At 41.7% G+C, this 24,802-nt stretch overlaps 1 protein-coding gene and 1 long non-coding RNA gene across 6 annotated transcripts in view; both read left to right on the top strand.

Moving 5' to 3' along the window:
- Nucleotides 1–24,802, top strand: part of diaph2 (diaphanous-related formin 2) — an 877,667-nt gene that overhangs the window by 207,576 nt on the left and 645,289 nt on the right. For all 5 annotated transcript variants that reach the window (XM_022683643.2, XM_022683642.2, XM_049484129.1 and 2 more), the window contains 3 exons: nt 1,176–1,312; nt 9,550–9,658; nt 21,471–21,581. In XM_022683643.2, coding sequence (XP_022539364.1) covers nt 1,176–1,312; nt 9,550–9,658; nt 21,471–21,581 — 357 coding nt within the window. The remainder of the gene's footprint in view (nt 1–1,175; nt 1,313–9,549; nt 9,659–21,470; nt 21,582–24,802) is intronic.
- On the top strand, nt 9,874–11,826 carry LOC125804749 (uncharacterized). Its single transcript, XR_007440922.1, has 4 exons — nt 9,874–10,184; nt 10,399–10,608; nt 10,737–11,200; nt 11,700–11,826. It is a non-coding gene; the product is annotated as an uncharacterized LOC125804749 (long non-coding RNA).

The raw sequence follows: 24,802 nt of genomic DNA, 5'->3' as shown, positions 1-24,802 counted from the left end.
TAGAAGAGAGGGAAGAGCTCTCAGAGTAACGGGCAGAGGTGGAAAGTAACAAATTACATTTACTCACATTACTGTAATTGAGTAGATTTTATTACTCAATCAGAAATACAGCTCTGTAAAGAATCTGAATCAGTTTCTCTGATTTTACTATTTATAGGTTTATGTTTGAGTAAAATGAACATTGTTGTTTTATTCTATAAACTACAGACAACATTTCTCCCAAATTACAAATAAAAATATTCTCATTTAGAGCATTTATTTACAGAAAATGAGAAATGGCTGAAATAACAAAAAAGATGCAGAGCTTTCAGACCTCAAATAATGCAAAGAAAACAAGTTCATATTCATAAAGTTTTAAGAGTTCAGAAATAATCAATATTTGGTGGAATAACCCTGGTTTTTAATCACAGTTTTTTTTTTCATGCATCTTGGCATCATGTTCTCCTCCACCAGTCTTACACACTGCTTTTGGATAACTTTATGCTGCTTTACTCCTGGTTCAGAAATTAATTCAAGCAGTTCAGTTTGGATTGATGGCTTGTGATCATCCATCTTCCTTAATAAATGTAGCCTAAAAAACTTGTATCTTGAAATGCTGAAGAGAATTGACGATATACGAAATATAAAAAGAGGAAAATGTATTTATTAATATTAATATAATTATAAGTAATAAACATAGCATGATATAGTATGTTATGTATATTTGGGGTTTTTATATCTGTATGTTGTTTAAATTATGTAAAGTTGTTTTGAATATAAAGATATGTATGATATCTTTCCCAGTTTTAACAGAAAACCCTCAGGTTTAAGGTCTAATTAATTTAATATTTTACCTAATTTTCCTTCTGTAGCTTCTGCAGGCTGGATTTCCTCTGGTTTTAATATTAGTTTCCTCCCTGAATTCATTGCGCCGTGAATTACGTCTCTTTAAAGCTTTAAAGGAAGATAAAGATGCACAGAAATGATTATTTGTCCCCACAGCCCTGTCCTCAATTGTGTTAATTTACCTTAAACCATTTTTCCGCCGGACTAATTGGCTCTTCTTTAAGAGAACAAAGGCTAAAATTGTCTGTACTCTGGGGAATCTCAGTATTTACTTAAAGCTGAAGCAATAATTCCTGCTGAATATCTGTGTAATAATGCTGCGATATAATCAGATCTGTTGATAATTTCAGTACGGCCTGCAAAGGATTCTGGGGGACGAGAGGAGCCTGCTTCTGCTGGCGAGAGCCATCGATCCCAAGCAGCCGAGTATGATGACGGAGATCGTGAAGATTCTGTCTGCTATCTGCATTATTGGAGAGGAAAACATGTAAGTTTATGTTGTTTTATTTAAAATCATCATTATTTTATTTTTACACATTCTACCTCCTGCCTGGTTTAAACAGCAGCAGATCTTCTGAATATATCTACACTGATGGGCGTGGTGTTCTGGAAATGAGGTGTGTTCAGGTACATTTCTGGAGTTTTATCTTGTTTATCTTGGTAACAGAAAACACAGGAGCTCCACTGACTGAATACAACCTAGACAGACGCCAACAGTCAGACATTCATCGCTATCTTGGCATCAACAATAAACAGAATAGTAAATAAAATAACATTGCTGTTCCCGTAAATGAGCTGCTGGAGCTCCTTCACAGCGTCAACCAGCAGCTCAGTTTCCTCTGCTGAGAAGAGTTTGTTGGACACGTCCAGGTAGCTGCACCGTTACAATAGCAATCCACCAAAGTCAGAGCTCACCTGATCTACTCTTAAAGGGAACGATGAGCGACATAGAGACACTCTGATTGGTTTATTATTTCACATTACGCCCACAATTATTATTAACAACACCCATGATTAATGAACAGAATTAGAATCAGTACATGCCTTTTGCTTTGCATTTCGAGCCGAGCAAGCTGTACTTTTCCCATGTTTACGATAGCAAAGACACACTGACACACCCTAAATCAAGATACATGGTGCACGTCTATAGATTGCTGAAATTGTGCCCTTAATATTGAAATATTTAAAAACAAAATATATCTTATTATTATTACGGTGAAAGTATTGCATTTGAATTAAGGAGCACCCACACTCAAAACCCCTTCAGAATAATCAACTAATAAAATCAACTAATGTTTTGATTACTTGACTAATTGAACACATTTATGTCTTGCTTTTTAGAGAAAAAAAATGAATAGAGAAAAATTTTAGACACACCAACAAATATTAAAACCTTAAATGTGACTTTTTTTTTTTGGCAAAGTATTTTTGTTTAATGAATCCCAGTGCATCCCTAATTCCCTAATAATGTGGATAAAATGAAATCCTATATTTTTTATATTATATATATTTCTCTATATATATTTATTTGTTAAGTTTTTGCTGCTGTTAAGGACATGAGACATATGTTTTTTTACTTACCTGCACACCTGTGTTACTGTAATGTGACTATAAAATGATTTACAGTAATTTAGTATTAATAATTAGTTTTAATTTAATTTAATTTGATTTTATCAGATGTCTTAGAGAGTTTTGACCGCTAAGAACATTTTTTTGAAGTATTTCCCAAGTATGTTGTTTGTTAAGCGTTTAATAGCGTTACGCCAGAGTGTAAGATCTGATTTAGCCGCAGTGAGTTTGTGTTCTCTCAGCAGAGAAAGGGCCGGTTTATGATCAGATTAAAGAAATATATTTGTGGACGGGCTGTCAGAGGCCGGCGCCGTGCGTTTCCAGCTCTCGCGCTGCGTTAGCGCGCCACCGCGAGACGTGTCGGAGTCTGTCAGTTAACATGTTCTTATTTAGCTGTTTGGTTGTGTAATGTATTTAAGTGCTCGGTGTTGTTGGCCGTGAACACACAGCCGGCCTGACAGATTATAAATTGAATCCAGGGGAGCTGTTTTTATGGCGTCTGTCGCGGCGCTGTTCTGGAGTAACAATGGAGAAAAGAGAGAGCGAGAGAGAGGCACTTCAAAGAACGTCTGCATTCAGTGATAGAAAATAAACAAACCTGCAGAACAGAACACACCTCACCTAAAACCTCCCTGAACACTGATCTCAAAACAGTTTTTATTCAGTGCTAAATATGAAAAATATTCAACTAATTATAAATAAAGCAACATAAAAATAGCCACCAATTATTATTATTATGTTTTTATTATCACAAAACGTAAGGAAGTCGATATCGTATACCAATGGAAATCCTTTTAATTTTCCTTTTACCGTATTTCCGTATTTATTTATTTAAAATTCTTTAATTTTCCCAAAAATCATCAGTAAGTCTTATAATCCGGTGCTCCTTATGTATGAATTCTACCAGTTCGGTATTAAGGAGCAGTAAAGCCACTCCACTGAAGTACAGAGTTATAACCCCGGCTAGCACTGCTGGAACACCATTAGCATTGACTGCTAACTGTGCTAAGTGCTAATTAGCTCTTTTTGCCATTCAGAGGCAAGTATATTGGACTGTAGCCCTCCTGTTTACAGTGATAAAACAAGCAATGTGGAACAAACCGCTAGCTGATATTGCCCTGGCTTACCAGAACACTCAGGGTTCCTCAGTGTAGCGCTGTCCGGCTAGCCGTAGTGGAAATCTGTAAATCTAAGTTTACGGTAAATAAACAGAAGTGCTTTAATCACCCAAATAAACAGTGTTCAGGAGAGAAATCTGTGTAGATTAACATCCTGCACTGATTCACTTTAAAAGAAAATGCGCCTTATAATCTGGTGCACCTTGTGAATGAAAATTGACCAGAAAATAAATGTTTATTAATATTGCGCCTTATAATTTGGTATAATTATAATCTGAAAAATACGGTAAATGTAGCCACATTTGAAAGGAACATAAAAAAATGCTAAAGTAAACTCTACACTACAAAGAACCAAGTAGTCTGCAGTATGATCGGGACATCGCCGTTTCAAATCCCGGTCATGCAGCTTTCCATCAGCTGCCAGAGCCCGAGAGGGCACAGTTGTCCTTGCTCTCTCTCTCTCTCTCTGTGGGTACAGTACAGTAGATGGCGCTTATTCCCCTCATCACTCCTAGGGTGATGTGGATCAGCACAAGGCTGCATCTGTGAGCTGATGTATCAAAACCGAGTCTGATTTCTCCTAATTTAGCTAGGCCAGTTTGTTCCACCCAATCAGCTGCTGCTCAGATATATATCCCTCTGTCTGCCTCCGGTTCTTTTTGAACTGCTGCTGATGCTGTAGCATTGCTGAGCAGCATTACAGCGCTCGGTTCTGATACAGCAGCTCACAGATGCAGCTCACCTTGTGCTGATCCATTGAAAGGTAAAATCCATAGTATATATTATATGAGTCGATTTGTCTCATTTGTGTGATTGGTGTGATCTCTGGTGAGCATTTCTCAGCGGTAGATCAGAAAATCGCTGATTCCTCAGTTTGTGGTGAACCTCCCCCTTCAATCTCCCAAACCCAAACCCCCCCAAAACGCTGCTTAGCACCGTGTAGCGTCGTAGCGGCGTGTAGCGTTGTAGCGGCGTGTAGCGTCGTAGCGCCGTGTAGCGCCGTAACGCTGTGTAGCGCTCGTGTTCGGCTCCGTCACATCAAAGCCGAGCACCAGGAGTCAAGCAGGTGTAGCTTATTCTGAAGAGCTGTTTGAAGCAGCATGAAAGATGTAGCGCAGTCTGCTGCTCCCGACTACAACTTAATCACCCGGATCACAAAACACGGATCTGACGCCGAGCCGTTCGACAAAACTTCTCCTCGCAGTTTATCTGTGACAGGTCAGAGCGCAGTGAGGAGAGCCGGGGGAGGATAGAGCTTCACTCGCTGTTCACTCCAGTCTACAGAACATCACGCCTCTGTCGGCTCTGCATCAACTCTATACATATATATATTCACATAAATATATATATATATATATATATATACACACACACACATACACACACGCGAACGAAATGCCCACGTCTACCCATTACTGCACCACCAGAGCCATCAGATCAGAAACGCTGTCAATTATCTGAGCCGGTTGTCAAACAATGTAGGTCACGCTTATTTGATCAGAACTTCACAGACTGTCCGACTGTTACGGCTACGAGTCAAAGAGCAGCGTACAGTATATATAAACACACATATATATATATATACACACACACACATATATAAACATATATAAACGCATCAGTGGACTGAGAAAAGAAACAGGATGAACATTTTGACAAAAAAAGAAGGAAAGAGGAAAAAGAACAACGTAAAAGTGTTTTAACCAAAGTCTCTCAATTGGGTTCCTTTAATTGTGGGTGGTGTTCCTCCTGCTGAGAGATCATGGACTGTTAGACATGCCTCTATGCACTGAGAAATCTGATTACTGACCTCAAATACAGCTCTCCGTATCAGATTTCTTAATCCGATTTTTTAACCTTACTCTGATAATATATAACTCTTAATCAGAGAATATTGAGGTTAAAAGTATACAGGCACTAAGAAATACCAAAATCTGATTACTGAGCTCAATTACACCTCTTTATCAGATTTCCTAATCAGATTTTTAAACCTTACTGTGAAAAATCTGAGCATACTCTGGTTAAGACTACACATGCATTGAGAAACCTGATTACTAAGCTATCTATTTATCAGATTTCTTAATCAGATTTTTAAACCTTACTTTGAGAAACCTGAGAATACTTCAGTTAGGAGTATACATGCACTGAGAAATCTGATTACTGAGCTGATCTGTTAATCAGATTTCAGATTTTTAAATCTTTTCTGAGAAGTCGGCACATACTCTGGTTAAGAGTATGCAGGTACTAAGAAATCTGATTACTGATCTAAAATATAGCTCTCTTTATCAGATTCCTTAATTGTATTTTTAAACCTTTCTCTAAAAAATGTGATTACTGAGCTATCTCTTTATCAGATTTCTTAATCAGATTTTTAAACCTTACTCTTAAGAAATGTGATTACTGCGATTCCTCTTCATCAGATTTGTTAATCAGATTTTTTAAACTTGCTTTGGTTAAGAGTATACCTGCTCTGGAAGATCTGATTATTATGATATCTCTATCAGATTTCTTAATCAGTTTTTAAATCTTACTCTAAATAATTCACATTTCTTTATCAGATTTCTATCTATTAATCAGATTTGTAAACCTTACTCTAAATCATATCTGATGTAAGAAATCAGAGTATGCTGTTTACATCATTACTCAATAGTAAATTAACTGCATTAATCAGATTATGATCGGATGTTTGAGTGAGTGTAAACACACTCGCTGCTCCGTCAGTCTGCTGGGGATCCGTCGAGCAGAGATACGAACAAACCCAATTATCTGATCCGATTTTCACACGATGGGTCACTTTTATTTGATCAGAACTTCACAGACTGTCCAACCAGACAACAAAAAGACGCCCAGAGTGAAAAGTCAGAAAGTTCTGACTGAGCGCTGTGTACTCTCTCAGACTGATAAAATCAGGATAAAAATAAAATCAGCCCTGTTTATTTAGATGAGTAAAGCGCTTCCGTTTAATCGTAAGCTTGCCAGCCGACAACGCTGAGACACTGAGGTACCCTGAGTGTTTCGGTAAGCGAGGGCGATATTAGCTAGCGGTTTGTCCCACGTAGTTTGTTTTAACTTGATAAAAGCGCAGACTACAGTCCAATTATACTCACCTCTGAAAGTCGAAAGAGCTTGTACTTAGCGCGGTTAGGAGCTAATGCTGTTCCAGCTGTGCTTGCCGGGGTTAGCAGCAGGCTACTTTCCAATAATACTCACTTCTGAAAGTTGAAAGAGCTAGTACTTAGCTGCTAATACTTATCCTGGCTTCTTTTTCAGCCAACCTCACTACTGCTAAAGCTGAATTTTATCACAATTAATTCTGCTCTCTCACAGACTCCCGGAAACTATTTGCTACATTTAAATCACTACTCAACCCTCCGCCTCCTCCTCCGGCTACATGCCTTACTGCTGAAACACTTGCCTCATTCTTTACTGGCAAAGTGGCGGCCATCAGCAACCAGTTTACTGATGCACAATGTAGCAGTCCTACTACATCCTCTACTGCCCGGTGTCCCTCCACCGAAGGCGTTGCTTTCTCCTCGTTCGCTCCTCTCACTGAGAACGAGACACTGGCTCTCCTAACACGTAGCCGTCCTACTACGTGTCCGCTTGACCCAATTCCTTCAAACCTACTGCAAACTATCGCACCTGCAATCATTCCGGCTATCACTCACACCATCAATGCCTCTTTAACTTCTGGTGTGTTCCCGACTGCTTTCAAACAAGCACATGTGACACCACTGCTTAAAAAGCCTTCTCTCAACCCCGCCCAGGTTGACAACTACAGACCGGTCTCACTGCTACCCTTTCTTTCTAAAACACTAGAAAGAGCAGTTCTAAATCAGGTCTCTGGCTTCCTCTCCCAGAATGACCTTCTGGACCAGAACCAATCTGGGTTCAAAAAAGGACACTCTACCGAGACGGCTCTGTTGTCTGTGACTGAAGCGTTGAAAACTGCCAGAGCTGCAGGTCAGTCCTCAGTGCTCATTCTGCTGGACCTCTCGGCCGCATTTGACACAGTCAACCATGACTTCCTCCTAACTATACTCTCAAACATGGGGATCTCAGACAATGTGCTGTCATGGTTCAGATCGTACCTCACTGGGCGCTCGTTCAAGGTGTCGTGGCAAGGACAGCTGTCCTCAGCCCGCTCCTTATCCACTGGGGTTCCCCAAGGTTCGGTACTGGGACCCCTTCTCTTCTCCATATACACCACCTCTCTTGGTCAGGTTATCCGCTCTCACGGATTTTCCTACCATTGCTTTGCTGATGACACCCAGCTATACCTGTCGTTCTCACCTGAAGATAACTCAATCTCTGCACGAATATCGCAGTGTCTCTCTGACATATCCTCATGGATGAAGGAGCATCACCTTCAGTTAAATCTCTCAAAGACTGAACTTCTGGTTATACCAGCAAAACCTTCTATTCAACACAACTTCTCTATAAGTATCGACTCTCTCTCTCTCTCACCGACAAAGGTTGCTAGGAACCTGGGTGTTCTGGTTGATGATCAGCTCTCCTTCACGCACCATGTGGCCTCAGTTGCTCGGTCTTGCCGCTTTGCGCTTTACAACATCCGAAAAATTAGACCGTTCTTGACGCAACAGGCCACCCAACTCCTGGTGCAAGCTGTGGTAATCTCACGCCTCGACTACTGCAATGCCCTGCTAACTGGCCTCCCGGCCTGCGTAGTAAAACCACTCCAGATGATTCAGAATGCAGCAGCACGTCTGGTCTTCAACCAGCCAAAACGGGCACATGTCACCCCGCTGCTCATTGAGCTCCATTGGCTACCAGTTGATGCATCAAATTCAAAGCTCTTACAATCGCCTACAAGGTGATGACAGTACAGCTCCTTCCTACCTGCACTCGCTCCTGAAGGCTTACGCTACCTCCCGGCCGCTGCGCTCCTCCAATGAACGTCGCCTCGCTTTGCCAAACATTCACACAAAGCAATCCAGACTGTTCTCATACAGAGTTCCCCAATGGTGGAACAAACTACCTTCCACTACCAGATCAGGAGAATCTCTCGCTATCTTTAATAAACTCCTGAAGACAGAGCTCTTCAAAGAGCACTTACTCTCCTAACACCTCTAACTAACTACCTTCCACTACCAGATCAGGAGAATCTCTCACTATATTTAATAAACTCCTGAAGACAGAGCTCTTCAAAGAGCACTTACTCTCTTAACACCTCTAACACACTAAGTACTTCTAACCTCATTTCCTTCTTCCCCTCCTTCACTCCTCTATCCTATTATTCCCCTTTGACCTCCTTTTATCCCTATCCAAAGATGTTTTACCTTTAAACTTATTTTACATTGTACTTGACTATTGTAAGTCGCTTTGGACAAAAGCGTCTGCCAAATGTAATGTAATGTAATGTAATGTAATGTAATACTGCTCCAGCAGTGCTAGCCAGGGTTAACAGCAGGCTACAGGCCGATATACTCACCTCTTAATGACGAAAGCGCTAGTGCTTTTTGCAGTTAGCGGCTAATGCTAATGCTGCTCCAGTCTGGGTGCTGGAGAAACTTTACTGAAACTCCTGTATAACTCTGTACTTCAGCAGAGTGGCTTTACTGCTGGTAAAATTCATATATAATGAGCACTGATGATTTTTGGGAAAATTAAAGTATTTTGAGTGCACATTATAGTCTAAAAATTACGGTATTTAGAATCATCTGCAATTGGCAATTTTTTAAACTGATTCTTGCTGGCATATTGGTGGACGCTGGCCATGATACTTTATAATCCACTGATTTATGCTCATTTAAATAAATTTAGTATTAGTTTTAAAGCTATAAAGTTAAAGCGGGGTGTGTAGTCTCTTTGTAAGTTATAAATGTATATATCAGATATCAGCATCATCCCTGGATTCCCGTGTCGGTGCAGCGCTGAGCTGTAAATGTTCTGGAAGGTCAGGGCCGAGATGAGCAGGTAATCTTTGGTCAGGACGCTAAGCGAATGTCCTGCCGTGTCCTGATAAAGGTGGTGTTTTGTCATCACTGTGCTCTAATGTCTCCTCTTTCTCTCTCAGTCTGGATAAGATCCTGGCAGCCATGACCATCGCCGCCGAGAGGAATAATAAAGAGAGATTCGCTCCGATAGTGGAGGGTCTGGAGAACCACGAGGCCCAGCAGCTGCAGGTCAGATCTGTACTCTCTGCTGTGTTTCTTATTCCTGTACTGTTCACTTTACACCTTCATAATGCTCATACTGTCTGAGTTACATAATTTACACACACTGTACAAATATATACATATAAATATACGCAGTGAAACGCATCAACAGAGTTGTGAAAATTCTGAATATACCAGAAAGTAGAGGTAGAATATACCAGGTAGAGTGAGGTAGACTGGGATAGAGCGAGGTAGAGGTAGAGCGAGGTAGACTGGGATAGAGCGAGGTAGAGGTAGAGCGAGGTAGACTGGGATAGAGTGAGGTAGATCGAGGTAGACTGGGATAGAGCGAGGTAGAGGTAGAGTGAGGTAGACTGGTATAGAGCAAGGTAGAGGTAGAGCGAGGTAGACTGGGATAGAGCGAGGTAGACTGGGATAGAGTGAGGTAGATCGAGGTAGACTGGGATAGAGCGAGGTAGAGGTAGAGTGAGGTAGACTGGTATAGAGCAAGGTAGAGGTAGAGCGAGGTAGACTGGGATAGAGCGAAGTAGAGGTAGAGCAAGGTAGACTGGGATAGAGCGAGGTAGAGGTAGAGTGAGGTAGAGGTAGAGCGTGGTAGACTGGGATAGAGTGAGGTAGATCGAGGTAGACTGGGATAGAGTGAGGTAGATCGAGGTAGACTGGGATAGAGTGAGGTAGATCGAGGTAGACTGGGATAGAGCGAGGTAGAGGTAGAGTGAGGTAGACTGGTATAGAGCAAGGTAGAGGTAGAGCGAGGTAGACTGGGATAGAGCGAAGTAGAGGTAGAGCGAGGTAGACTGGGATAGAGCGAAGTAGAGGTAGAGCGAGGTAGACTGGGATAGAGTGAGGTAGAGGTAGAGCGAGGTAGACTGGGATAGAGTGAGGTAGAGGTAGAGCGAGGTAGACTGGGATAGAGTGAGGTAGAGGTAGAGTGAGGTAGACTGGGATAGAGCGAGGTAGACTGGGATAGAGTGAGGTAGAGGTAGAGCGAGGTAGACTGGGATAGAGTGAGGTAGAGGTAGAGCGAGGTAGACTGGGATAGAGCAAGGTAGAGGTAGAGCGAGGTAGACTGGGATAGAGCAAGGTAGAGGTAGAGCGAAGTAGACTGGGATAGAGCGAGGTAGACTGGGATAGAGTGAGGTAGAGGTAGAGCGAGGTAGACTGGGATAGAGTGAGGTAGAGGTAGAGCGAGGTAGACTGGGATAGAGTGAGGTAGAGGTAGAGCGAGGTAGACTGGGATAGAGCAAGGTAGAGCGAGGTAGACTGGGATAGACCGAGGTAGAGGTAGAGTGAGGTAGACTGGGATAGAGCGAGGTAGAGGTAGAGCGAGGTAGACTGGGATAGAGCGAGGTAGACTGGGATAGAGTGAGGTAGAGGTAGAGCGAGGTAGACTGGGATAGAGTGAGGTAGAGGTAGAGCGAGGTAGACTGGGATAGAGTGAGGTAGAGGTAGAGCGAGGTAGACTGGGATAGAGCAAGGTAGAGGTAGAGTGAGAGACTGGGATAGAGTGAGGTAGAGGTAGAGCGAAGTAGACTGGGATAGAGCGAGGTAGAGGTAGACGAGGTAGACTGGGATAGAGCAAGGTAGAGGTAGAGCAAGGCAGACTGGGATAGAGCAAGGTAGAGGTAGAGTGAGGTAGACTGGGATAGAGCGAGGTAGAGGTAGAGCGAGGTAGACTGGGATAGAGCGAGGTAGACTGGGATAGAGTGAGGTAGAGGTAGAGCGAGGTAGACTGGGATAGAGCGAAGTAGAGGTAGAGTGAGTTAGACTGGGATAGAGCAAGGTAGAGGTAGACGAGGTAGACTGGGATAGAGCGAGGTAGAGGTAGAGTGAGTTAGACTGGGATAGAGCAAGGTAGAGGTAGACGAGGTAGACTGGGATAGAGCAAGGTAGAGGTAGACGAGGTAGACTGGGATAGAGCGAAGTAGAGGTAGAGTGAGTTAGACTGGGATAGAGCAAGGTAGAGGTAGACGAGGTAGACTGGGATAGAGCGAGGTAGAGGTAGAGCAAGGCAGACTGGGATAGAGCAAGGTAGAGGTAGAGTGAGGTAGACTGGGATAGAGTGAGGTAGAGGTAGACGAGGTAGACTGGGATAGAGCGAGGTAGAGGTAGAGCAAGGCAGACTGGGATAGAGCGAGGTAGAGGTAGAGTGAGGTAGACTGGGATAGAGCGAGGTAGAGGTAGAACAAGGCAGACTGTGATAGAGCAAGGTAGAGGTAGAGTGAGGTAGACTGGGATAGAGCGAGGTAGAGGTAGAGCGAGGTAGACTGGGATAGAGCGAGGTAGAGGTAGAGTGAGGTAGACTGGGATAGAGAGAAGTAGAGGTAGAGCGAGGTAGACTGGGATAGAGCGAAGTAGAGGTAGAGCGAGGTAGACTGGGATAGAGAGAAGTAGAGGTAGAGCGAGGTAGACTGGGATAGAGTGAGGTAGAGGTAGAGCGAGGTAGACTGGGATAGAGTGAGGTAGAGGTAGAGCAAGGTAGACTGGGATAGAGTGAGGTAGAGGTAGAGTGAGGTAGACTGGGATAGAGCGAGGTAGACTGGGATAGAGCAAGGTAGAGGTAGACGAGGTAGACTGGGATAGAGCAAGGTAGAGGTAGAGCAAGGCAGACTGGGATAGAGCAAGGTAGAGGTAGAGTGAGGTAGACTGGGATAGAGCGAGGTAGAGGTAGAGCGAGGTAGACTGGGATAGAGCGAGGTAGACTGGGATAGAGTGAGGTAGAGGTAGAGCGAGGTAGACTGGGATAGAGCGAAGTAGAGGTAGAGTGAGTTAGACTGGGATAGAGCAAGGTAGAGGTAGACGAGGTAGACTGGGATAGAGCGAGGTAGAGGTAGAGCAAGGCAGACTGGGATAGAGCAAGGTAGAGGTAGAGTGAGGTAGACTGGGATAGAGTGAGGTAGAGGTAGACGAGGTAGACTGGGATAGAGCGAGGTAGAGGTAGAGCAAGGCAGACTGGGATAGAGCGAGGTAGAGGTAGAGTGAGGTAGACTGGGATAGAGCGAGGTAGAGGTAGAACAAGGCAGACTGTGATAGAGCAAGGTAGAGGTAGAGTGAGGTAGACTGGGATAGAGCGAGGTAGAGGTAGAGCGAGGTAGACTGGGATAGAGCGAGGTAGAGGTAGAGTGAGGTAGACTGGGATAGAGAGAAGTAGAGGTAGAGCGAGGTAGACTGGGATAGAGCGAAGTAGAGGTAGAGCGAGGTAGACTGGGATAGAGAGAAGTAGAGGTAGAGCGAGGTAGACTGGGATAGAGTGAGGTAGAGGTAGAGCGAGGTAGACTGGGATAGAGTGAGGTAGAGGTAGAGCAAGGTAGACTGGGATAGAGTGAGGTAGAGGTAGAGTGAGGTAGACTGGGATAGAGCGAGGTAGACTGGGATAGAGCAAGGTAGAGGTAGAGCGAGGTAGACTGGGATAGAGCGACGTAGAGGTAGAGTGAGGTAGACTGGGATAGAGCGAGGTAGACTGGGATAGAGCGAAGTAGAGGTAGAGCAAGGCAGACTGGGATAGAGCAAGGTAGAGGTAGAGTGAGGTAGACTGGGATAGAGTGAGGTAGAGGTAGAGCGAGGTAGACTGGGATAGAGCGAAGTAGACTGGGATAGAGCGAGGTAGACTGGGATAGAGTGAGGTAGAGGTAGACGAGGTAGACTGGGATAGAGCGAGGTAGAGGTAGAACAAGGCAGACTGGGATAGAGCAAGGTAGAGGTAGAGTGAGGTAGACTGGGATAGAGCAAGGTAGAGGTAGAGTGAGGTAGACTGGGATAGAGTGAGGTAGAGGTAGAGCGAAGTAGACTGGGATAGAGTGAGGTAGAGGTAGACGAGGTAGACTGGGATAGAGCGAGGTAGAGGTAGAGCGAGGTAGACTGGGAAAGAAACGAGGTAGAGGTAGAGTGAGGTAGACTGGGATAGAGCGAGGTAGAGGTAGAGCAAGGCAGACTGGGATAGAGCAAGGTAGAGGTAGAGTGAGGTAGACTGGGATAGAGTGAGGTAAAGTGAGGAAGAGTAAGCAAGAGTGTTGTGGAGTGAGGTAGAGTGAGGTAAAGTGAGGAATTATTCTGTGACAAATGAATGCAGCCTAAACAAGAACCTAAAAAGAATTGACGACAAATCAGTATCTTAATTTATCACATTTCAGAGTGAGGTAATATAACTAACATGTAATACACAAACAGACTCTGCTTTGGGGTATTTCCAATGACATCTGTGTATTTCTGTCTATATATGTATATATATATTTTCTGCTCCTCAGACTCATAACTCTATTCATCCATGCCCCACCCCATAGTTCTGCCCCTTTTTCCTTTATAATAATAAAATAAATATATATAAAGCATTTTTCTTATGGGAAACAGTGAAATACAAAATTGTACACAGTGCTCCCAAATAACTAAATGCAGGGCCTACACACACACACACACACACACACACACACACACACACACACACACACACAAACACACCGAGACTATGCATACTCCAGTGCTCAAATGAGCACTGTGCTTACACCCGCCTACTGTACTGTAAAGCATGTCCTACTGTGCTACTGTACTTTCTCTCGCTCTGACTCCGGCTGCTGATGTAGAAGCAGCATGACCCCAGATAATCTATTAAGCTCCTGATTTATTTGTAATATGGGAATTTAAAGTTTTTCGTAACTTTTGAACATTTTAATGTGATTAAAATGCCATTCATTAAATGTTTTGTCGTGGTTAAAGCTTCGGTGATGATAGCGTACGAACTTTCCGGCGTCTCGGCAGTGTCTTTTTTAATTACTCCGCTGGAAGCCTGATCCAGCGCCGGGGTTCAGCGTCTGATGATGCACGAGCGGCTCATCAGTGCACCCTCCTCATCCCCGAAAAGAACAAAAATATCCTCCGCCAACCCTGCTGCCATCCATCCTCACACGGAAAACAAACAGTGAGAGGTGTGTGTGCGTGTGAGGTGTTTGTGTGTGTGTGTGTGTGTGTGTGTGTGTACGCCACTCACATGATGTGATACGCTCGCTCACCTGCAGTTAAGCTTTGAGAAGAATCCACACACTCGCTCAATGGGCCTCAAATCCTTCAGATGGAATAATGGCTGGCGGTTGGCAGCGAGGGGGCAGAGCGCGGCGGCAGGAGGAAGTTTAGATGATGAATGCTGGAGGAAAAGTTATTTTTTAAAGGTGGGGGGTCGCGGAGGGGTGGTGGGAACAGCAGTACCACCTCTCTCTGGTGGGCTCTGTTCAGGCTTCATTGCTCCTCTCTCGCCCCTGGGCTTGTGGGGCTCTGAGAGAGAGAGGGGGGGGTGCCGGCTCTGGTGCCTGCTCCTGTTGCCGCTGTTGGCTCACGGAGGAACCGGCAGCTCCTGAGACCGCGAGTCCAGTTTCGGCACAGCGGTGTCCACCGGCCTGGTCGCATATGTCTGGTAAAGAGGGGCCATTAGCACTGACACGCCCCCCCCCCCCCCCCAACCCTCCCCTCAATACACCAGCCAGCGCTCAGCGGACGAGGCCAGACACCAAGCCCTCCAGCTACACCCAGGTACAGAGAGAGAGAGAGAGAGTCAGTGAGTCAATGAGTCAGTGAGTCAGTGAGTCAGTGAGTCAATGAGATGAGTGAGTCAGTGAGTCAGATAGGAGAGAGTGAGTTATACAATCTATGACTGAATTAGACAACCAGAAATAAAATAGTAAGTATTTTAATATGTCACAGAGTCAGTGAGTACACAGGTGAATCAGTGAATCAGTAATCAACTGAACGAGTCACTGTGTAAGTGAGCAGCTTGGAAGTTATGTGAGTGAGTAAAATAGGTGAATAGGTGAATCATAAATTAGTAAGCAAGTGATTGAGTCACTTAATGAATCACTGAGTAAGTGAGCAACTGAGTAAGTGACAGGTGAATCAATGAACCAGTAAGCAAGTGATTGAATCACCAAATGAATCACTGAGTAAGCGAGCAACTAAGTAAGTGAGAGGTGAATCAGTAAATCAGTAGGCAAGCGATTTATTCACCTAATGAATCAATGAGTAATTGAGCAACTGAGTAAGTGACAGGTGAATCAATGAACCAGTAAGCAAGTGATCGAGTCACCAAATGAATCAATGAGTAAGTGAGCAACTGAGTAGGTGACAGGTGAATCATAAATTAGTAAGCAAGTGATTGAGTCACCTAATGAATGAACCACTCATTGAGTGAGTGAGTAAGCGAGGGAGTGAGTGAGTGAATTAGTGAACCTGAAATGAAAGTGTGAATACAGGTGTCAGTTATGGAGTCAGTAAGTAAACAGGTGACTCATTAGTGAATCATTAAGCAAGTAAATGAGTTTGTTATTGAGTCACTGCATAAGTAGGCGACTCAGCCAGCCAATAATTGAGTAAATTAGTGAGTAAATGAGTCAGTGAGTCAGTAAGGTGAGTGAGTGAGTCAGTCAGGAGAGAGTGAGAGTGTCAAAGTGAGTTACAGGGTACAGGGTATGTGCGAGTCTATGAGTCAATTATTTAACCTGGAAAAAAATTGTAAACATATGAATTGATTACAGACTCAGTAAATACACAGTTGAATCAGTGAATCAGTAATCAACTAAACGAATCACTGTGTGAGTGAGTAAAACGGGTGAATGATAAAAAATAGGTGAATGATAAATTAGTAAGAAAGTAATTGAGTCAGCTAATGAATGAACCACTCATTGAGTAAGTGAGTGAATTAGTGAACCTGGAATAAAATTGTAAACATATAAATAGAGTACAGACTCACTGTGTGAGTGAGCAGCTTGGAAGTTAAGTGAGCTAGTAAAATAGGTGAATAGGTGAATCATAAACTAGTAAGAAAGTGAGTGAGTCACTTAATAAATAATAGAGTAATTGAGCAACCGAGAAAGTGACATGTGATTCAATGAATCAGTAAGCAAGTGATTGAATCATCTAATGAATGAACCACTCATTGAGTGAGTGAGTGAGTGAGTGAGTGAGTAAATGAATCAGTGAACCTGAAATGAAAGTGTGAATACAGGTGTCAGTTATTGAGTCAGTGAGTAAACAGGTGACTCAATGAATCACTAAGCCAGTAAATAAGTCTCATTCAATTGAGTAAGCAATTGAATGAATCTGTTAAAGTCTGTTTGAGTCAGTTAATTTGTCATTGAGTAACTGAGCATCCTGGACCGTGAGTGACTGAATTAATGAGTCAGTGAGTCAGTGAGCCATTCAGGGCATTTATGACTGTAAACAGATGAGTGACTCAATGGATCATTAAGCAAGTGCATGAGCCAGATAATGAGTCACTGAGTAAGTGAGCGACTCTGAAAGTGAGTGAAGTAATTAGTGAGTGAACGATTCAGTGACAGAGTCATTAAATAAGCCATAAAGGGTATGCATGCATGAATAAGAGTGTAATTTAAAGAGTGGTTGAATTGTTTAACCTGGAACAAAAGTGTAAATATCGGTGTCAGTCATACAGGTAAATTAGTGCCTCAGTAAGCAAGTAAATAAGTCTGTGTGTAAATGAGGTAGTGAATCAAAATGAATCATAAGTGAGCAACTCATTGAGTGAGTGAATTAGTGAGTCAGTGAGCCATCCAGAGCATGCATGAGGGTAAACAGGTGAATTAGGAAAGAATCAAGTAGCAAGTAAATGAGTCAGTATATGAGTCATTGAGGAAGTGAGCAACTCTCAGAGAGTGAGTGATTGAGTCAGTGAGGTGGTGTGCATGACTGTAAACAGGTGAATCAATGAATGAATCAGTTAGCAAGTGATTGAGTGAGCCACTTATCGAGGGACTTGTGAGTGAGTGAATTAGTCAATCTGGAATTAAAGTGTGAATACAGGTGTCAGTTATGGAGTCAATGAGTAAACATGTGAATCAATGAATCATTAAGCAGTAAATAAGTCTCTTAATGACTCACTAAGTCACTGAGTTGCTAAGCCAGCCAGTAACTGAGTCAATGATTCAGTAAGCTCATCAGTGGTGAATCTGTGAGTTAATAGGTGAATAATTTGATAAATGAGTGAATCAGTGGACTCTAAGCTCTGCCATTATATTCACTATAGTGTTGAGCTACAGATTGGGCAGAACTATAGGGAAAAGTCCCGGCTGTAGAGTGAATCAATCAGTCAGTGAATCAAAATGAATCGTAAGTAAGCGTCTCAGTGAGTGAGTTAGTGATGAATACAGGTGTCAGTTATTGAGTCAGTAAGTACACAGATGAATCATTAAGCAATTAAATGAGCATCTTAGCCAGCCAGTAACTGAGTAAATGATTCAGTGAGCTTATTAGTGAATGAGTCAGTGAGCTAATGAGCGAATTATTTAATAAATGAGTGAATCAGTGGACCCTATGCTCTGGCATTATACTCACTACAGTGTCATTATTAAAGTATTAAGATCGTAGAGTTGCAGCTGTAGAGTGAGTCAATTAGTCAATCAATTAATCAGTTGATCAGTAAGCAAGTAAATGAGTCTGTGTGTAAATGAAGTAATGAATCATAATGAATCGTACGTGAGCAACTCAGTGAGTGAGTGAATTAGTGAGTCAGTGAGTCATCCAGGGCATGCATGAGGGTTAACAGGTGAATCAATGAATCATTTAGAAAGTAAATGAGCCTGTTAATGAGTCACTGAGTTAGTAAGCAACTTAGCCAGCCAGTAACTGAGTAAATTATTAAGTGAATGATTCAGAGAGTGAGTTGGTGAGCTAATAAGTGAATTATTTGTTAAATGAGTGAATCAATGGACTCTAAGCTTTACCATTATATTCACTACATTTGGCAAAATTGTAGGAAAAATATGTTGCAGCTGTAGAGTGAATAAATCATAATGAATCATAGGTGAGCAACTCATTGAGTGAGTGAATTAGTGAGTCAGTAAGTCATACAGGGCAGGCATGAGGGTAAACAGGTGAATCAGAAATGAATGAGAAAGCAAGTAAATGTGTCAGTATATGAGTCATTGAGTAAGTGAGCAACTCTCAGAGAGTGAGTGATTAAGTCAATGAGTCAAGTCTGTGAGTCATTTGGAGTGTACATGAGTGATTCAGTGAGTCAGCCTGGAATGAAAGTGTAAATGAATTGTTGATTATTGATTATTAAGTGAATCAATGAGTCAGTGAGCAAGTGATTTGATTGAGTGACACACTTAATGAGTAACTTAGTGAGTTAGTGAGTAATTATTCAGCCTGGAATTAAAGTGTAAATACAGGTGTCTGTTATGAAGTCAGTGAGTAAACAGGTGAATCAATGAATCATTAAGCAAGTAAATGAGTCTGTTAATGAGTCACTGAGTTAGTAAGCAACTTAGCCAGCCAGTAACTGAGTAAATTATTAAATGAATGATTCAGTGAGTGAGTTGGTGAGCTAATAAGTGAATGATTTGATAAATGAGTGAATCAATGGACCCTAAGCTCTACCATTATATTCACTATAGTGTTAAGTGTTAAAATTGTAGGAATAAATATGTTTTATTAAAGTATTAAAATCATAGATTTGCAGTTGTAGAGTGAATGAATCATAATGAATCATAAGTGAGCAACTCATTGAGTGATTGAATTAGTGAGTCAGTAAGTCATACAGGGTAAACAGGTGAATCAGAAATGAATCAGAAAGCAAGTAAATGAGTCAGTATATGAGTCGTTGAGTAAGTGAGCAACTCTTAGAGAGTGAGTGATTAAGTCAGTGAGTCAAGTCTGTGAGTCATTTGGAGTGTACATGAGTGATTCAGTGAATGTGTTGAATATTAAGTGAATCAATGAATCAGTGAGCAAGTGATTTGATTGAGTGACCCACTTAATGAGTAACTTAGTGAGTTAGTGAGTAATTATTCAGCCTGGAATTAAAGTGTAAATACAGGTGTCTGTTATGAAGTCAGTGAGTAAACAGGTGAATCAATGAATCATTAAGCAAGTAAATGAGTCTGTTAATGAGTCACTGAGTTAGTAAGCAACTTAGCCAGCCAGTAACTGAGTAAATTACTAATTGAATGATTCAGTGAGTGAGTTGGTGAGCTAATAAGTGAATAATTTGATAAAGGAATTAATCAATGGACCCTAAGCTCTACCATTATATTCATTATAGTGTTAAGCTACACATTTGGCAAAATTGTAGGACAAATATGTTTTATTAAAGTATTAAGATCGTAGAGTTGCAGCTGTAGAGTGAATGAATCATAATGAATCATAATGAATCATAAGTGAGCAACTCATTGAGTGAGTAACTTAGTGAGTTAGTGAGTAATTATTCAGCCTGGAATTAAAGTGTAAATACAGGTGTCTGTTATCGAGTCAGTGAGTAAACAGGTGAATCAATGAGTCATTAAGCAAGTAAATGAGTCTGTTAATGAGTCAGCCAGACAATAATAACTGAGTCAATTAGTGTGTGAATGATTCAGCGAGTGAGTACGCATTATATTCACTACAGTGTTGAGCTACAGATTTGGCTAAACTGTAGGAAAATATGATTTATTAAAGTGTAGAGTGAGTTATCAAACAACAAGTGAGTTGTAAAACAACAAATCAGAGTCCGGAGAGACTCGGCTCTTTATCCAGATGGCTGTAATTCCCCACAGCAGCTCCGATCCCCTGCAGCCATGTCCAATCTGCACCTTGTTTTTTCCCAGGGTGCTCGTGGACCTGCTCCCGCCGGTACCTGTGTTTTTTTACCTCTGCAGTTTTATAATCCCAGAGTCTGGATGAAGGCTGGAGCTGCAGAATTCCCCCCGGCTCGTTAATAAAACATGCGACCCGTCGCAGATGACCCGGCTGAGATTTATAACCAAGAGATCAGAGCGCCGATCTCTCAGCTCGCCATCGATCCTCTCGCGTGAATCCCTGACCCGACTCCCCGGAGCCGCCTTACAGCCTGTTAAGACCCATCAGCTCTCCTCCTGCCCACTGCCCCGATCGGATAAATCAATTAATACCCCACATCTGTTCAGCCGGCCCTGATCTCCTCGCTCTACAAGCTCCGCTACACTCTCTCCCTCACCTCTCTCACCTCCGCTCTCGCGCAGCGCTTTCATCATTCAGTCTTTCCTTTCCTCTTCTTCATCTCCTTCATCTGCTCTCGTCCGTCACTCGCTCTGGGTTAAATGTCAGCCTGTGTTTTATAATGTTTTATGTAAAGCTCTGATTGTGAGCTTCACATCTTTACACGGTTTGATGTACAGTAGATATATATATATATATATATATATATATATATATATATATATATATATATATATATATATATATATATATGTGTGTGTGAACATGTGAACATGGAGGCGTAACGGTACAGAAGTCTCCACTTAAACACATCCTATTAACACATTTTAATAAATAGAGTTTTGCTGCTGAATAAAATAATAAAAACTTCAGCACTGTTTCAGTAAACTGTATTTTTTCTAGACAGTCAGGGAACAGTAGAGAGGGATATATATGTTCTTCTTTCGAGTGTGTGCCATATTGTGTATTTATCGTACACATCGTATCATATTTCAATTCTCGTTCAGTAAACCAGTGCATTTCATTTTCCAGCAGGACTTGGCACACAATATGCTTGTTGATAGTGTTTCCATTTCTTTCCTACCTTACTTTCCTTTTCCGTTTTTTCCAATTTCATCAAACACATTAACAAATTGCACCAAGTTGGTGCACGTCTCTATATGTTTTATATGGTTACCATATTTTAACTTTTATTTATTGATTTTTGTCGGTGCTGGGCTGTGCGTGCTGTGGATGTGTCTGTTAATAAATCTTTATTTTATACTTTTTTTATGCTATTCGGTTTTATTCTTTGTGTATATGTGTATATATATAAGTTTATAAGATTTATAAGTTTGTGTGTGTGTTTTTTGTGTTACTGTTACAGACGGCCTGTATGCAGCTGATTAATGCTCTGGTCACTTCTCCGGATGATCTGGACTTCAGGATACATTTACGGAACGAGTTTCTGCGCTGCGGCCTGAAGAAGATCCTCCCAGTGAGTCTTTATATCTTTACTATCTTTACACACGTTATAGGTCAAAAGTTTGGACAATCTTCTCATTCAGTGTTTTTTTTCTTTATTTATTTAATGTATTTTCTACATTGTGAATTAATCTTAAAGAGATGAAAACGAATTACGTAGTGAACAGTAAAAAAAAAAGTTTTAGTCCTCCACAAACTAAACCTGATTAACTGTTGGTGCTTTTTCACCAAAAAAAAACTCAGTTCGAGTGCTTTTTTGTGAACCAGCCCGCGTTTCCACCAGTTTTAGCGGAACCGTCAAAACGTCACATCATACGTCACCAGCAGAGGGCGTCACAGTTTGAACCGAAGAATTCTTCGGTTCCCGCTGCAAACAAACCTTCTTGGTTCCAGAACCTACTTTTTGTTAATGTAAACACGGCGAATCGGTTCAAAATTAGGTTTGCAAACCAGAACGGTGCTGGTTCTACTAGTAGTGCATTTTTTTAAAAATCCTTTTAAACATGAAACCAACACTGTTCTGGTTTGCAAACCTAATTTTGAACCAATTTTTTTAGAATCATATCATATCGTACGCAATAAGAAAATTTAATTTTCTTTTTGTTACAGTAGTGTATTCTTTTTATATATATATATATAATTTTATTTCTCATTTTTCCCATTTTCTCCCCAATTTACACGGCCAATTACCCAACCCACTCATTAGGACTCCCCCTATCACTAGTAATGCCCCAACACACCAGGAGGGTGAAGACTAACACATGCTTCCTCTGATACAACTGAAGTCAGCCACCACTTCTTTTTCAAGTTGCTGCTGATGCTGTAGCATTGCCGAGTAGCATCACAGCGCTAACGCTAACGGAGGAAAGCGCAGCGGCTTAGTTCTGATACATCAGCTCACAGACGCCCTGTGCTGCAGACATCACCCTAGGAGTGATGTGGGGAGAGAGCGCCATATACTGTACTGTACCCACCCAGAGAGAGCAGGGCCAATTGTGCTCCCTCTGAGCGCCGGCAGCTTGATGGTAAAGCTGCATGAGCGGGATTCGAACCTGCAACCTCCTGCTCATAGTGGCAGCGCTTTAGACCGCTGGACCACTCGGCGCCCACAGTAGTGTATTCTTAAAATAATTGTTTTAATTCAGTGTTTTGTTCACATCGTAAAGATTATTGCTATTGCGAAAATACCATAAAATATTGTGATAGTATTTTAGGGCCATATCGCCCACCTCTTCAATCCAGAGGTGGAAAAAGTACTGAAAAATTGTAATTAAGTTAAAGTACCTTTACTTTGCTAAAATTCTACTCAAGTAAAAGTAAAAAATACTTAATTTAAAATGTACTTCGAGTAAAAGTTACATTTTAATTATTTGATGTAAAAAGTAAAAACAAATCATAAATTAAATTGTTTTTAATGAACTATTAACTATTATTACACATAATAATTTGGACCTTTCAGACATTATTTGTTCAGACCAGCCCATAAAACAAGTGGTATAGGTTTCTATGATCCATTTTTTACTTTACTGTCAAAAGTTATGGTCATATATGTGACTATAAACTGTATTTTTATAGTTTTACAGTTCATTATTATTTTTAACTTGCAATTGCTGTGCTTTAACTGCTATTAACATGTTTTTTTAACATTTATACACTACCATTCAAAAGTTTGGGGTCACTCAAACAATTTTGTGTTTTCCTTGAAAAGTCACACTTATTCACCACCATACGTTGTGAAATGAATAGAAAATAGAGTCAAGACATTGACAAGGTTAGAAATATTGATTTGTATTTGAAATAACATTGTTTTTACATCAAACTTTGCTTTCATCAAAGAATCCTCCATTTGCAGCAATTACAGCATTGCACACCTTTGGCATTCTAGCTGTTAATTTGTTGAGGTAAGCTGGAGAAATTGCACCCCACGCTTCTAGAAGCAGCTCCCACAAGTTGGATTGGTTGGATGGGCACTTCTGGCGTACCATACGGTCAAGCTGCTCCCACAACAGCTCAATGGGGTTCAGATCTGGTGACTGCGCTGGCCACTCCATTACCAATAGAATACCAGCTGCCTGCTTCTGCTGTAAATAGTTCTTGCACAATTTGGAGGTGTGTTTAGGGTCATTGTCCTGTTGTAGGACGAAATTGGCTCCGATCAGGCGCTGTCCACTGGGTATGGCATGGCGTTGCAAAATGGAGTGATAGCCTTCCTTATTCAGAATCCCTTTTACCCTGTACAAATCTCCCACCTTACCAGCACCAAAGCAACCCCAGACCATCACATTACCTCCACCATGCTTAACAGATGGCGTCAGGCATTCTTCCAGCATCTTTTCATTTGTTCTGCGTCTCACAAACGTTCTTCTTTGTGATCAAAACACCTCAAACTTGGATTCATCCGTCCACAACACTTTTTTCCAGTCTTCCTCTGTCCAATGTCTGTGTTCTTTTGCCCATCTTAATCTTGTTCTTTTATTAGCCAGTCTCAGATATGGCTTTTTCTTTGCCACTCTGCCCTGAAGCCCAAAATCCCGCAGCCGCCTCTTCACTGTAGATGTTGACACTGGTGTTTTGCGGGTACTATTTAATGAAGATGCCAGTTGGGGACCTGTGAGGCGTCTGTTTCTCAAACTAGAGACTCTAATGTACTTATCTTCTTGCTTAGTTGTGCAACGCGGCCTCCCACTTCTTTTTCTACTCTGGTTAGAGCCTGTTTGTGCTGTCCTCTGAAGGGAGTAGTACACACCGTTGTAGGAAATCTTCAATTTCTTAGCAATTTCTCGCATGGAATAGCCTTCATTTCTAAGAACAAGAATAGACTGTCGAGTTTCAGATAAAAGTTCTCTTTTTCTGGCCATTTTGAGCGTTTAGTTGACCCCACAAATGTGATGCTCCAGAAACTCAATCTGCTCAAAGGAAGGTCAGTTTTGTAGCTTCTGTAATGAGCTAGACTGTTTTCAGGTGTGTGAACATGATTGCAGGGTTTTCTAATCATCAATTAGCCTTCTGAGCCAATGAGCAAACACATTGTACAATTAGAACACTGGAGTGATAGTTGCTGGAAATGGGCCTCTATACACCTATGTAGATATTGCACCAAAACCAGACATTTGCAGCTAGAATAGTCATTTACCACATTAGCAATGTACAGAGTGTATTTGTTTAAAGTTAGGACTAGTTTAAAGTTATCTTCATTGAAAAGTACAGTGCTTTTCCTTCAAAAATAAGGACGTT

Source organism: Astyanax mexicanus, chromosome 10 (assembly GCF_023375975.1).
Source record: "Astyanax mexicanus isolate ESR-SI-001 chromosome 10, AstMex3_surface, whole genome shotgun sequence".
NCBI lineage: Eukaryota > Metazoa > Chordata > Actinopteri > Characiformes > Acestrorhamphidae > Astyanax > Astyanax mexicanus.
This window is presented reverse-complemented; position numbering and strand designations above follow the sequence as displayed.